The sequence below is a fragment of the Coturnix japonica genome, chromosome 38, assembly GCF_054131305.1.
Source record: "Coturnix japonica strain WE chromosome 38, WE-NBRP24, whole genome shotgun sequence".
Taxonomy (NCBI): Eukaryota; Metazoa; Chordata; class Aves; order Galliformes; family Phasianidae; genus Coturnix; species Coturnix japonica.
In genome coordinates this window covers 5,000,739-5,015,180 of record NC_140700.1, presented here as the reverse complement: position 1 = coordinate 5,015,180, position 14,442 = coordinate 5,000,739, and the positions used below count along the sequence as shown (strand labels likewise).

Here is a 14,442-nt window from a genome sequence, read left to right as displayed (position 1 = left end):
ACCTGCCAGGAGCCGTCTCCTCTCCTCTTGTTTTTGTAGTGCCGTCTCTGCAGTGCTGAATTTTTCATGCTTGGTTGTGAAATGAGGTGAAGCTCTCGCTAATGCTAATGGGGGCTTGCAGGCCTAGCTCAGGAAGTAATCCCAGGGTGCTGGGCTGAGAGCGATGTGCTTAGAAGTGTTTCAGCTGTGAAGGACTCAAATGCCTCCGCAGTGAGAGCTGCAGCCCTGCACACATGGCATGGTTTGGGGATGGGCATCTGCAGCCTCTCTGTGCTCTGTATTCCCATTTGCTCTGCCCCAGCTTTGGGCTCCCGCAGGCACATGTAAGCTAATGCTCTCTTCTCTCCTTCATTTCCAGCTGGAGCCTCCTGAAGTGGACCAAGATTCCCAGTCTCATGCCAGTGTCTCGTGGGTCGTGGACCCCAAACAGGACTCCAAGCGGACCCTCAGCACTAAGTATGAGACCACTATCTTCTAAAGCAAACAAACCCCGTGTCCACCTATAGTCTAACCGTGCCTTTGCGATCTGATCTGTCTGCTGTTCTAAACTCCCTCTTCCTCCAGCTGCTCGCACTGAGCCCCGCGTAGGCACTACGTCAAAGGCAGCAGCACTTAAGAGACTGTAGACTTAAACGGCTTTTGTACCTGATCACTGCTGAACACTGTGAATTCTCCTTACTCGGAAACAAGGGTAACACGCTGTTAGATCCCTGTGAGGTGGGAGGTGCAGAGGGGTGCAGGCTGGGGGCATCCAAGACGTGGAGCCAGGAACCTGCCCACCGTTGTCACATCTTTCCCCTCGCTCTGGCACTGTGACTCCCTGGGGTGACGTGGCACTTCCCCAGGCCTTTTCTTCTATTTCACCTTCTTATCCTTGGACTGATGGAGACCTCTTGTCTCTGCGGTGCACGCTCTCCTTCCTCCTAGCTCCTCTACTTCCTGACTGAGCCACGGCTGCACACTGTTCCAGTGAAGTCACCCCTCTCCTCACTGTCACTCGAATAGACACTAACCACTGTGATGCTGTCTGCAAATAACACCTTCACTAGATTTCCTCACGGGGACCCTGCCCACAGCCTCTCTCCTCAAACCATGGAGCAGAACAGCTGCTCTGCTGCAGGCACAGCCTTGGGCTGGGTGCCACTTTCCCACTGTGAGCTCGGGCCCTTCTTAGGGATGCGAGTGCCCTGCAGGAGCTGTATGGCTGCGTGCATTTCTGTCCCTTATAGGGCTTACCCCCATTGCCCTTCTGTTCTTGCTCACCAGACCACTGTGAGCTATGGGTGTAGTTCTCACTTTGCAGGTTGTAAAGAGCTTGAGCACTGAAAGGCACATGCTGCTGGCCCCATGCTGGACGGAGCAGTGGTTGAACCGTGCTGCTGGGGGTGCAGCAGGCAGAGCTGTGCTGTGCTCAGTGCGTTTCCTGTAGTTTCACGTTTTTGCCAAAGGGAGGGATGTGATTGAAATCAGTCTGCTGCCGACCCAAAGCCTATTTACAGTCTAGAAACATTGCATGATGAGGGCTGTAGATATCTTGGAACATCTGTTGCCTTTCATCCATGAGAGCAAGGATTTTGGTTAGAAATGGCCGCGTGTCAGCAGGCACCTCAGCCTGCCCTGGCACTTTCCCAAGTGCACGTGTTTTTTCTTGGGGAGAACATCCCCATTGCTGTGTATCCTGGTAGAAGCCACTTTTGATTCCAGCATATGGCTGGAAGTTGTTTGTATGTGTAGCAGCCCAGTGCTGCTTCTCCCCAACTTGCTGTGTCCCAACAACTGAGCCGCTCTTTGCCTCAGTTTCCCTGTTTCAGGATGGGGACACACATACCTACCTCTCGGGCTGAGGCTCTCTGTCCCCACAGCTGCTTGAGGGCCCTTTAGTGAAAAGCATTGCAGCTTCCACACAGTGGCAGCAAATCCATTGTGCTCTGCTTTGCTCTCCAGCAGAGAACGGAGCTCTTAGTCCCGGAGCGATGTTGTCTCACAGCCCAGCTCCTTGTGAGCAGCGTAATGTAATGTTCTGCTTGCAAAATAATTCTTAGATTTCACCCCAAATCTCCCTTCACAATCACCAGTTGCCATCAGAAGTGAATGGTCAGAAGAGCATCCCTGAGTTGCTGACACCTGTTACCTGGACTTGCTTGTTCTCACTCCTAAGCTCCACCGCAGCCTTTGGGCTTCTGTTCCCCAGCCCTGTGATGAAATCAGATGTTTCAACATCTTTATTGAGCTCTTCCTCAGGAATGGGTTTGATCTTTCAAATCCTTCATGGCTTAATGGCGTTGGGTGGCAAACTGACTTCAAAACAAGGGCTAGGCTGATAGGAATCCAAATGAGAGGACTCGAGGGATTGCCTTAAAGCAAGGGAAGCAAAGCTTAGCTGTGTGTGTGCAATTTACGTGTCAGGAAGCTCTTAACATAAAGCCAATGGTCACACTGCCATGCCCAGAATGCTGCAGTGTCTGCAGAGCTCAGTGGCTTTCCAAGCTGTAAGAGTGCCCTGAGGCATTTCTATCCTTTGGATCATGAGCTGAGTTCATGATAGCAATGGTAGTTCAGCATTTACTGTGCAGCTGCCCAGACGTATGCCTGCTCTTGGAGGGTCTGAGCTCTGCACTCCCCCCTGCTTTCAGCTGGGATCTGTCTGTTCCTCCTGACACCGGCTCACTGGTGCATGTGCCTTTCTGAGGGTGACTCTGCCCCAGCCGGGGTGGCAGGCAGCCCTGCCTAACTGCAAAGCTTCCTCTGCATCCATAACCCTCACGGTTGTCTCATCTCCTGGCCGCACGCCTCGTCTGTCCCGGCACTTGTGTTTGTATGACTCGGAAATCATTCATTCCATTATCTTCCTTTCTGTTTGCCTCTGAAAAGCTGAGCTCCGGGCAGCTGTCTCCTACCACGGAAATGTAGTAACGGGGCAGAGACCTAAGAAGGAGCGGCCTGCTGACATGAAGACCATCTCCATCTGGCACTGGTGTCTGCCTCTGAGGGTGTGCATGGCTGCTCAGTGAGGGCTCCCAAAGCAGAGGGGGAAAGGGATCCCAGCCACCAGCTGAGAAAAGCAGCTCTCCATTTCTAGCAAAGGAAAGTTGAGACTTCTGAGGCCGAGCGATGTCACGTTTTCTAGTGTGAGACAAACTGCTTTCAACCCGTTTCTTTTTTACACGCGAGATGATAAAGAGCAAATCCAGTTCACAGTCTAAATGTAGCACTGCAGTGGGGTTTTTTTGGTGAGGGGAAAACAATGATTTACTGAGGATCTGCGCAGTCCAACAAGGAGTACAATAGAAAGTCTTACCGGTGGGAGCGGTGTGTGCAGCCATTACGGTACTTCAGTTTGCTTCAGTTCTGGGTGAACAGCGGAGAAACGCCCAGTTCCTGGAGATCCTTTCCTCCGGTGTGGGAAGCCTTGCAGGGTAAGTCTGTGTCCTTTGCAAAGCCACTCCACGCTTTTATAGCCAATGGAAATCACTTAAGGAAAAGTCTGCGAAGGATCTCTCACCTCAGAGTGGCTGCGGCCGAGCATTTACTGATGGTACAAAGCTTGCTTCCCTACAGAGAACTGTTGCATTGCAATACTTGACATTTCTATGGCAAGGACACAACTTCTTCCCATTCACGCACTGAATCCCTGGAGAGGAGCCCCTTCTCCAGCCTCTTGTGCACCTGTCTCGTTTTTAAATGCAGTTATGCCCTGAAGGGTTGGGTGGTGTTTTTATTTTTTAAGCTTATTCAATTGTGACTTAGCACTTTTTTTTTTAATACTAGCTCATTATTTAATCAGTGCAACCATTTCGGAAGACGAACAGAAGAGGAGTTACGTTTTGGGCATTCCATTGGCACAGTCCATACCCTGGGAGGAATCATATCAACCCATGGTGGCCTGGCCCCCAGGCGCTGCCATCTCAGAGCTGTGCTGCCTGCTTGCTTTCTCTTTGAATCCCTTTGGGATTTAACAGTAGTTTTGGCTGTGGCCGATGTGTTTTCACAGCTCTGTTCCCCTGGAGGGAGGGGCTGTAAGGAGGGTTGTGATTTTTAGTTCTTCCAAGGCAAAAAATGTAGCACAGCACGTTTGTTAGGATCTCCACAGTTGTGGTGGTGGTTGGGGATGTGGTGTCCTGCTGCTTTATCAGAACGATATGCCCTAATAATGTCTGTTTAACTCCTGTTGCTGCTGTATGTCAGGACTTCATAGGTCTCCCTAGCCAGGAGGACTAGGAGAGAAGTGAACCATAATCCCGAGGGCACAGACCTGTACATGATGAGGGGGAAGCGGAGATTATTATTATTATTATTTTTTACATCGATGGATTTAGGAAACCTAACATTCCTTGTTATGCGTATGTTGCAATTCATACTGGTGTAAGTGTAAATATTTGGTGTGTTGGCAACAAGTCTTTTTGGAGAGATTGCAAATTGAACCTCTGCTTGGGAGGAGGGACACCCTTCTGTTCTGACACGAGCTTTGTGAAGGTTGGCTTGGAGGTGAAGTGGTGATGAAGACTCCAATCTTCAGGGGACTGGACCTTGTGACCCTGGTGGTTCTTTCCAGTCCTGTGTGTAATTCCATGGTTGTCTTTAGTGATCCAGCAGTTCTTTAGCCAGATACTCTTTCTCACTTCCTAGACAGCGGTTGTTTTGGCAGTGCATCTTCCCCTTTCGTTTCAGTGGGGTTTTTTTGAGGTACTCACATGCTGGAGGCTGATCCTGGGCTGTGCCAGTCGCCAGCTCCTGGTGCTTTGTGAGCCCATCCATTACACAGTATTTTGGCCCTTCCTCCCCGCAGGGTTTCACGGTGTCTGGAGGGAAGTTCAGTGCATTGCTGGTGCTGGTTAGAACCTCAATGCACTTCACTGCCCACTGCCTGCCTGGGGACACCCACTGCCCTGGGTTTTGTTTCACAGACTCACAGTTGGGCATGTCCAGCCTGAGAACTCGAGAGATCAACTGTGTTTGTTCTTCCTTTTTCAGTAGAGGAGGGGATGGATTTTTTTACTTTCCAAATCGAAGCTGCTTTATCCTTAATTTTGTATTTACAAAAATAGAAAAAAAAAAAAAAAAAAAAAGCAAAAAAGCTCCTTGTAGCTGTTTGAACTTGCTTTGGGATTTTCCTTTATAGGAGAAACAAGTGATGCAGTTTGGGTGGGATCTGTGCCTGTTTCCCTCCTGGGGGGAGGACACGGCACCGAACAGGACGTGCCTCCAATGCAATGAGGTGCTGTCACAGGGCTGCAGTGGGACACAGACCAGATGCCAAATAGTACTTCCAAACAACTTGTTCTGTGTGCAGCTGATGTGACTTTAATTGCTTTAATGCTCCTTCCACCCCACTTCAGAAGCTTCCAGCAGCAGAACTTCCTCTGCCTTTCTTCTGCTTGCATCATTCCCATGCAATCAGGTCTTTATTTTACAGCGAGCGCAGTGTTTGCAGCACTGTCTTGTTGCAACAAGTCTCCCTTTCAGGTCTCCTATTGGCATCACCTGCTGCATTTTCAGTTTATTTTTCTCTTTCTAAAGGAAGTACATGTGCTGCCCTTACAAAGCAGGTCTTGCTCAGACACTTTTCTCACCCGTGGAAGAATAACCTGAGATTCCCTAACAGGGCAGAGTTCAGTTTGCAATGTAGACATTTTTGCTAATTGTGATGTATGACAGTGGGACTGATTTGTAATACAAATGTTATTTAATCTGTCTGTATTTTGATACTTGAATTTCCTTTTATTTCCTGTATATACAATTGTTAATCTGTTCGAATTTGTCTGAATTTTAAACATCTTGTGGTACCAAACATAACCGATCTGTGCAACAACATAGACTGACCTCACGACAACAAGGCGAGATTGTAAATATTCCTGGGCTTCCAGCAGTCGTTTTGTTGTTTTCATAATTGTACAACTTAGAACAGACTGAATTAATAAACAGACTTAGACACACGTTTGCCGTGTCGTTACTGTGACCTGAGTGTTACACAGCAGCCCTCGTGTTCACCTGCATCACAGCAGGGCTCTTCTCTGCCTGACCAGAGCAGCACAAGCAGGTAAGAGAAAAGGGTGAGGGTGGGCTGCTCTTTTTGCAGCTACTGATCCTGAATACAAAATCCTTTTCAGACTAATTTATGTGTAAAAACACATCTGTGTGTTCTTTATCTGCAGCGTGATGGTCTCCAACCACCCCGTCCATGGGAAAAGCTGATTTTAACCCCTTTTAATGTACACCTGCGAGGGCTGTTCCATTGAGGGTGGACTGTCAGGACCCTGCTTTAGCAATGATCAACACAAAGCAATGCTTTACAGCACAGCAGCCATTGGTAAGTGTAACAGCCACTGGTAAGTGTAACAGCAGTTTGGGCAGTCATTGTATATAGTATTTACCAGCAAAGATTTTTGGCATACCAAGAAGTGGGACGTTTTCACTATATAAAATTAGAGCAAGAAATCCAGGCATTTAAAGACAGGTGAAAGTTCAGGGTTTTGTGTCAAATAAAATCAGGCTGATGTGAAATACTGAACACACCGGGGGCTGCTAAATTTATACCAGATGTTCCATCTAATAATTCAGTAAGTCGGGTTTTCAAGCTAACGCTGAAATATATTGAGCAGCTTTAATGATCTTCAATACCGTGTGGCTTTATCAAATCCAAACCGTGTCCCTGGGCCGTGACTTGCATTTCAGCAGAGCAGGCTGCAGACCCACCGCAGAATTAACACCTTGAATTAGGGAGAAAGAAAGAAAAAAAGCCTGTAATTTCCTTGCAGGTTTATAACCTCCAGTTTCCTTCCCTGCTAAATAGTAGGGGGGAGTTTTTTGGGAGGAAATACAGCAAGAAGGCTGCTGGCTCTGGAGCTTCTACTGCCCCATCAGTGAGTCACTGCATTATGTGTACTGCGGGGGGTTATAGGCTGTGGCTGAACAAAAGGCCATGGCCGGCTCCCATTGCCGGCTCCCATTGCCCTCAGAGGAATGGCAGGAATTTCTGCACCATCCGCAGTCTGTGGGAGTTACAGCAGCAGCACGGGGCTGGTTGTTTTTGTACCAAGAGCTGTGTCTTAGCAGCTGTCAGCCGGCAGGGTATTAACCTTAGACCTGTCGGAGTGGATAACATGAGCAGGCCATGCATTTGGTGCTGGGGGGGCTCCAGGCAGAGCTGGGTTCACCCGTTGTAAAACAGCTCTGTCCAGTCTCTGAAAGGCTGAGGAGCTCTGGGTGTTTGGATGGAGAAAAGCAGAGGATGGAAGGCCCAGCACTGGCACCATGTGGGGACAGACAACCTCATTACACACGTAATTAGTTACAGCCTCACAGCTGGGCTGTGTGAAGCTGCAGCCCTCCTCACCCACTGCAGCTGTGATGGAGAACAGCCTGTGCGTGTTTTTAAATGGCTTCCACCATTGCAGTGGGTTTGTAGCAGGCTGAGGGTACAATTAATGCAGCTCAGCTGATGAGTTGGAACCCATTTAGTTGTGTAAACAACTCCGTGCCAGGAGGGGCTATAGCCATAACCTGAACCCATGGCAGTCCCTCTGTGCGTGTGCAGCACAGGGTTGTGTTAAAGCGACCTCCTTAAACCAGCTGATTTCCTCAGGCTCCTACGGAGCTGTAAAATTATCCCATCAAAAAGCAATAAGGGGAGAGTGCTCGGCTTGGGCAATGCTGCAGTGACAGCAGATAGCGACCAGCCCTTGGCCTGGGGCTGGATGCTGCCAAGAAACAAGCTGGGAAAACCCCAGTGTGCAGACAGCCCTTTCCTCTTGCTCAAAGATAGAGCAAGATAGATAGATCCCTGCACGTGCAGAATCAGTGACACAGTGGGCTCATCCCAAGGAGTTGCTACAGACATGCTGGGGGTCAAGGAGGCTTTGGGGGTTGTTGCTTTGCTCCGAGCACCAGGAATGGGCTGCAGGCAGGAGAAATAAAACTAGTGAGGTTTTTGATGGGGCCAGTCTGGTCCAAATCCTGTCTGGGAATTCCCCACAGTTCTCCCTGTTTGGCTTCATGTGATCCCACTTCTGCCTCTTTCTGACCTTCAGCTTCATGCAAAGAAGCTGAGATGCTGCTTATGTCAGAAAATAAAGCAGTGCAGCTCACTAATAACTTCAGTTTGCTCTCATCTCCCCATTTCAGAGCACGGTCCAGGTCTATAAGTCCTGAAGTCCCAGAAGAGGCAATAGTTATTTTGCGTGGTTATTTCCAATTCACCCTTTAATAACCTCCCAAGTTTGTAACCCCTGTGATCACATCACCTCTCCTTCAATCCAAGCATCTGCCCTGGAGAGCAAAGGGCTCCGAGTGCCATCCCTGCACATCCCAGCACTCTGCACAGCAGCACCCTGTGCTCTTGCTTTGCTGGGTGCCGCAAGGTGGCAGCGGGAGGGAAGGGCCCTCTCGTTCAAACAGAAATACCTTTGGCCGCAGCCAATGGAAAGGGGAAATGGATTTCTGGTTGAAAAGTTGGCGTTGTTTTTTCAAGTCTGACGAATGTGAAAGTCCCCATTTAAAGGAGGCGAACCTGCAGTGAAGTCGGTCACTGTTTACACACCCACGCGCCGACTGGGGCGGCCGAAAGCAAACTTCCTGGTGTATCCTGCTCCAAATCACCTGGGAGCGGAGCTCATTGAGCAGGGTTGTTTCTGTGCTGGATGCCGATGTGAATATGTGGGCAGGCAGCTGGATCCTGAGGAGCTCGTAGCTCCCCTGCGGGCCAATGAAGTGTTACTGTCTGTCTTATCCGGGTGAGAAGATGGAGGTGCTGGGCTGCACAGTTCTGGTTTGGTGCTGAGATTGCTGGAGCTGCTGGTTGCAGTTTGGGAGCCGGTTGGGTTGGCGGCTTTCCTCTGCTGCTTTGGCATGGATGTGTTAGGTGTGTACGTGCCCGCGGTGCGCTACATGTTTCACCAATGACTAGAGCAGCTATTAATTCCCTCCTCCTAAACCAGAGCGTGACCATCTCCACGAGACACCCCATACATGCGGGTTGTAGCCGCCTCAATCTGGGCGCACGTGTCCGGGCGGTGGGATCTGGCCACCTTCAGCAAACCATTGCTCACCCAGCCCAGCCTCCTGTGGCCAGCGCCTGATGTCAGCGCGTTGCGAGCCGACCCGTCATCGTGTACTCAGGGGACAGGTCAGCTCTGGGTAAACTGAGGCTTGGAGGGCTTCACTTTGTGGTCACAAAGTCAGCCTGGTGCCAAAAGGTGCTCGCCGTGCTCCTTTGCCCTGTTGGATCCTTGTTCAAGAAACGTGGAGCTGTGGCGCTGGGGGACGTGCATGTTGGGGATGGGTAGATGGTTGGACTTGGTGATCTTTAACAGCCTTAAGGATTCTCTGCTCCTGTACGTGGTTTGGGGTGTTTTTGGCAAAGCACCGGCTGGCTGGGCGCCTTTGGATAATCTTTGTATTTGCTGACTTGACTCAATTCTTGCTTGGTGGAGAGCTCGGCTCCGGCGATGCCGCGGTGTGGGGAGGCCCGAACCACACACAGCGTTGGGGCAGGGATTCCAATCCAAAAAGAAAAAAAAAAATAAAAAAGTTCAAAGGTGTTTTGGCTGAATGCGGTTTATCTAAATTGCTTCGTGTTAGTTAATCTGGATTAACGCAAATGCTCTCGGAGTGGTTGGCTGGGGAAAGGCTTGTGAAGCAATCCCAGCAACGATGGGCTTCTCCCAAAAGTGAAAAGGGAGGGAATTAACTCTGGGTTTCCCCGGGGCCGTGTGAGCCCCTCTCTGGGCTGGCGCGATTCCGTAGGGAACTCCAAGGTAAATGGGAGGTCAAGCCCAGATTTGGACGTGGTGGTGGGTGTGAATGTGACCGAGGGAGCCATGTGATGGGGCCGACGTCCTGCAGAAGCAGCTGATCTCCCTGTCCTCTCCCAAGGGCTGGGATTAGGAGAGATTTTACAGCTGAGTGGTCAGCCGTGCGTTAAGATGCGGTTTGCAAAGGCTCAGCCTCTTGTCTGAAGGTCTTTATAGGGTTCTGTGGCCATTTTGTGCATCAGCAAGAGCGCTCACACCACCTGGGGAACCTGTCCTTGGGATGGATGGATGGAAACTTCCCTCATTGAGAAACACCCCGGGGGGGGAAACAGGGACTTGGAGAGAACTCCAAGCTGTGTGCTGCAATGGGGAAAACACAGAGCTCCAATGGAACTGCCAGGGAAGTTGTATGCAGGACCCAGGCCTGGGGACTCCCTCCTCCCCCGGCCCCAATGCAAACAGCAGATTAACAATTTATTTGACGTGTTGCGGCTGGTTCGTTTCTTCACCCGCTCCCCTGATCAGAGGGAATAAATGTTGCAGTGTGCAATAATGTTCATTTCAGGTGAGGGTAAATATAGAAAGGAAAACCTGCTGAGAGCGAGGCATTTATTTCTGCGTTTGGAAGCCTCTGCTCATAAACAGTCAGTCATGCACATTTGGAAAATCCCAGCGTGGTTTTCTTGGCCATCCTCGAAGAACGTTTACTTTCCTGTAGGTTAAGAAGTTCGTTTTAAATTAAAAAATAATAATAATAATAATAATGGCATCTCACTTCCAGATGCCCTCGGGTGTTTAGGGCTTGTTGACACACTAAGGCCGCTCTGTTCTCCAGTGCAGGATCACAGGGGGGGATCCTGCAGGGCTTTCCCAGCTGGGGGAAGTTTGGTCTCCGATTTCCTCTCATCCCTTTGCTTGTGTGGGGTACAAGGGGGGATGACATGGGGTTTGTTCAGCCCTGGGTGGTGTGCAGGGCTGGAGGGCAGCAGGCGGTGTGTCACTGCTGAGAGCACCCGGCTTTGGTGCTGCAAGGTGAGGATGCAGAGCAGTGCTCAAGGTGATGTCCAGAGCCCTGGGGCACAAGTGTAGTGTCCATATTGACCAGGGGGATGGGCCCACTGTGCTGCCTTCTCACTGGACCAGGAAACCTCAGAGAGTTCTCAGGAGAGTGTGCCAAAGATAACAGTGCAGGGTGCAGGAGAAACCCCAAAACAGCATCACAGGAGGTGACTAAGGAAGGTGGGGATGCCCCATCTTGTCCCATACCCTGGGCTCTGTGCTCCCCAGCATCAGCACCGAGGAGCAGTGTGGGCAGTGGGAAGCCTTGGCTTGGCTCGGAGCCTGGCTGCTGGCACCAGAGAGCTGTTTGAAAGCACTGCAGCCCTGAAGTCCTCTGCAGGCACTAAGGGTCCCTCCGTGTTTTCCGACAGGCTTTGGATTTGGCTCAGGTTCACTTTGGTTTCCGAAGGCAAGAGGCAGTTAAGTCTCTTGGAAGAATGAATTAATTAGCAAATGCCTTTGGTCAGGTCAGTGCCCTCCAGTCGTGTTCTTCACCCCTTCAAGCAATGCCTCTGTGCCTAGGTAAGCCTCTCTGGATGGCTGGTGTCACCGGCTGTATTTTAAGAGCTGTACATACATCACTGCAGGGGAACACTGCTTTAAAAAGAAAGGAAAATAAAAAGGAAAGACACCCCCCCCAGAGCACACTATTGACTCCAGTGATGGTGGCATTTGTGTCAGCGACAAAATATTGACGTGGTTGGCTCAGGGCTGGCTGGGGCTTCTGGAAATAAACTGATGCCTTGTTAAAGTGTATATGGAAATGCAAGTGGGAAAATGACTGACATCTTACACGGCTCGGGCAAATAAAATCGCTGCTTTACTACGGCGTGAAAAAACTCAGGAATTAATGGGTCTCCTTCTGCTCGGGGGCGTTGGATTTATCCTTGGCTAAGAATCATAAACTATTTTAAGGAGAGAAGTGCTGCTTTTAAACGCACGCATCTGGGTCCTGGAGTGAAAGCGGTGTCACTGGTGCCGAGTTAACCCTCGCCCTCCTGCGGTGTGCTCTGAGCAGTGAGCTCTGCTCTTGGCAGATGGTGCTCTCAATGGATACCCGGACTATTCAGCACCTGATAAATACCATCAGTTTGGATCTGACGGTCGTTAAATAGGATGTGTTCTAGCAGCTCGTCGCAGAGATGCTTTTCAGGCCTCAGTTCAGCAGAATCTGAACTCTGAGCTGGATTTTACCTGGTGGGATGTAAATGTGTTTAAAATAAAACACCTGCTCCAAAACTGTGCTGGGGATGAGCTCAAAGCAGACACAGCGTGTTGCTGAATTGGTCTGGGGTAACAAAAGGCAGCTGCTGGCTGCAGGAGCTGAAAGGTCTGTTGTTGGGCATCTTCCATGGGAAATGTGATTAACAACACTATAAGGGGTGATCTGTCACATTCTGCCCAGTGATGGTCTGTAGGTGATGCACCAGGGGAGGTTCAGAGGTTCAGATTGGATATTAAGAGCCACCAGCCTTGGCACAGGGAGGTGGTGGGGTCCCCATCCCCAGAGGGGCTCAAAACCACGGAGATGTGGCACTGAGGGACGTGGTTAGAGGGCATGGAGGGGATGAACCAATGGTTGGTGACCTTCGTGGTCTTTTCCAGCCTTAATGATTCTATGATTCATGGAAAAGCGGGACAAGGTAAAAGCTGTAGGGAGCTGCCGGTGCGTGGGGCACGATCCACCAGCAGCAGCTACACCGGTGTAATTACACCCCCTGCACGCCGTAGTGTGATTTCCCAGTAATTATTCTGGAATAAAAGCCTGCCTATTTCTGTAAGAGCTTATGTCACTTAGCAAGCTGTTATAAATTCAGCTGGAAAAAGGGACCCTTATTCTGGGATAAGTGTGGTTAGTGGTTAGCTGGGAACGGGGCTATTCCTGGCGCTGCCATCGACCTTCCTGGTGACGCCGTGTTCGTCATCTCACCTCCGCGTGTGTCAGCCTGTCCTGCTGCAAAAGGGGGGAATGACAAACAAGGACGTCGTTTTGGGAAGGTCTACGACACTGGAAAAAAGGCATCACAGGGGGGGCAGGCAGTCATTTAGCAGGACTTGGTGCTTCTTGTCCCCTTGGAGGCCCCGTGACGAAGTGGTGGGTTGGGGAAGGGAGCGCCGTGCCCGGGAGCTCGCAATGAGGACGGGCCGAGCTGTCGGCTCGTTGCTGAATGCACTGTTCTCCTTGCTGCTCTTAAAAATAGCCCGTTCTGTTCCCAGTCAGACTCACACCCCTCAATGGGGCAGTGGAACATCACAACAGCTGCTTCCTGGGGGCACCACCAGCACCCTTCAGTGCAGGGCAGTGGCAGGGCTGTGCCTTTGGTCCTCCCGGGCTCTCTGTACTTTAAGCATTGTGGTTTAACTCCTCAGCCTCTTCCTCCGGTGCCCCTACCCATTTATTGATTCAATAGCTGGTTCTGCAAGCCCCGAGGTCCTTTATGGGAGCTTTGTGTTCACTATTACTTTGCAGCAGTCTCTTGCACAGCCTCAGAAATCCCTTCTGGCTCCATCATTGTGCAAATATGCGCAGGCAGAGCTGAAGATGTGGCTCATTTATAGAGCATGACATTGCATTCATGCTAAGTCTGATTTCAGACTGATAGCGTGGGGGGGAAATCATAAGCCAGACTTGGCTTTGGAGAAACCAGTGCTGCCCATGGAGCACCAACGGGTGGATGCAAGGAGACAAAGGGAGCATCCATGGGCACCTTCCCACAGCCTCCATCTCTGCATGGGCTTTGGAGCGGGATCCAAGCTCCCGACAGTCATGAGACAACAAGGCAGAGGGGAAAATGACTTTTATAGCCCATTAGTGCTCCTCAGAGCCACGCAGCCCCACTTGTAATAAAAGTGGTGGAAGCCACGGTAACGGGGAGGCTGGGCTGCAGGAGGTGCCAGGTCCCACAGCCTCTTCCCGTAGTTTGGTGACCCCCTGGGTGCCATGAGGAGCTGGTAAGGGCTGGTCCTGTCCCCAGCCCAGAGCTCCTCATCAGGATGTACATGGGAAGGTTCCAAGTGCAAATGTGTGTTTGCTAATGGGAACTGAATTGCCTCTTGCCCCGAAGGCTTGCAGCTTGAGGAAAACAACGCAGGGTCTAAAGAATGACCTCATATTGCCTCCCAGGGAATGTTTTGCCAGATGAAGGGGGGAGAGGCAGCATCAAGACAGCACAATGTATGTATCTCTCTCCCTGTGTAAACATCCCCGTAGCTGCAGAAATCTCTTAAAACCCAGAATGAGAGCAGAGCAGCTGCTTTGATCTGTGGATGTGGTTGTTATTTTCTAAGTGCGGATCCTTTCTTTTTTTAATTCTGCCTCAAATTAAAAAAATGCCTGTTGTGATCTTTTTGCTTTTATTTCTTGGCTGGCGACCCGAGCAGGGTGCAGTAAATTTTCATTACTCCCCATGTAACCATTTCAGCATGGTCGACGATTCCACGCCGACTTTTCAGTGCCGCAGCACAATGGACCCGAATCTTCTGGCCCTACGTGAAGCCAAAGCAAAATGGGTTTTGCCCAGAAGTGCTCCACGGGGAGCGGAGGCGGCGGGGAGGAGAGCCCTGCTCCTCCCAGACACACACACACACACACGTGCACATCCCATAGCAGCCATGCCCTTTGCCTTGCCCTGTT

At 50.6% G+C, this 14,442-nt stretch overlaps 2 protein-coding genes across 22 annotated transcripts in view; both read left to right on the top strand.

Annotated features, from left to right (window-relative positions):
• Positions 1-5,933, top strand: part of ANKS1A (ankyrin repeat and sterile alpha motif domain containing 1A) — a 63,884-nt gene extending 57,951 nt beyond the window's left edge. For 5 of the 12 annotated variants that reach the window (XM_015885144.3, XM_015885141.3, XM_015885145.3 and 2 more), the window contains one exon: positions 359-649. In XM_015885144.3, the coding sequence (XP_015740630.2) occupies positions 359-478 (120 nt within the window). In that variant the 3' untranslated portion in view covers positions 479-649. Of the gene's footprint in view, positions 1-358; positions 650-2,871 lie in introns of those variants that run through there. The other 7 variants (XM_085527224.1, XM_015885148.3, XM_085527225.1 and 4 more) reach the window with 3 other exon arrangements.
• The window catches only part of SCUBE3 (signal peptide, CUB domain and EGF like domain containing 3), a 36,630-nt gene continuing 28,094 nt past the window's right edge, over positions 5,907-14,442 (top strand). For 3 of the 10 annotated variants that reach the window (XR_014938794.1, XR_014938795.1, XM_085527235.1), the window contains exons 1-2: positions 5,907-6,037; positions 6,153-6,307. Coding sequence is in view for 7 of the 10 variants with exons in the window: in XM_085527235.1 (XP_085383361.1) it covers positions 6,208-6,307 (100 nt within the window). In the remaining 3 variants the exon portion in view is untranslated. The remainder of the gene's footprint in view (positions 6,038-6,152; positions 6,308-14,442) is intronic. The other 7 variants (XM_085527232.1, XM_085527229.1, XM_085527227.1 and 4 more) reach the window with 3 other exon arrangements.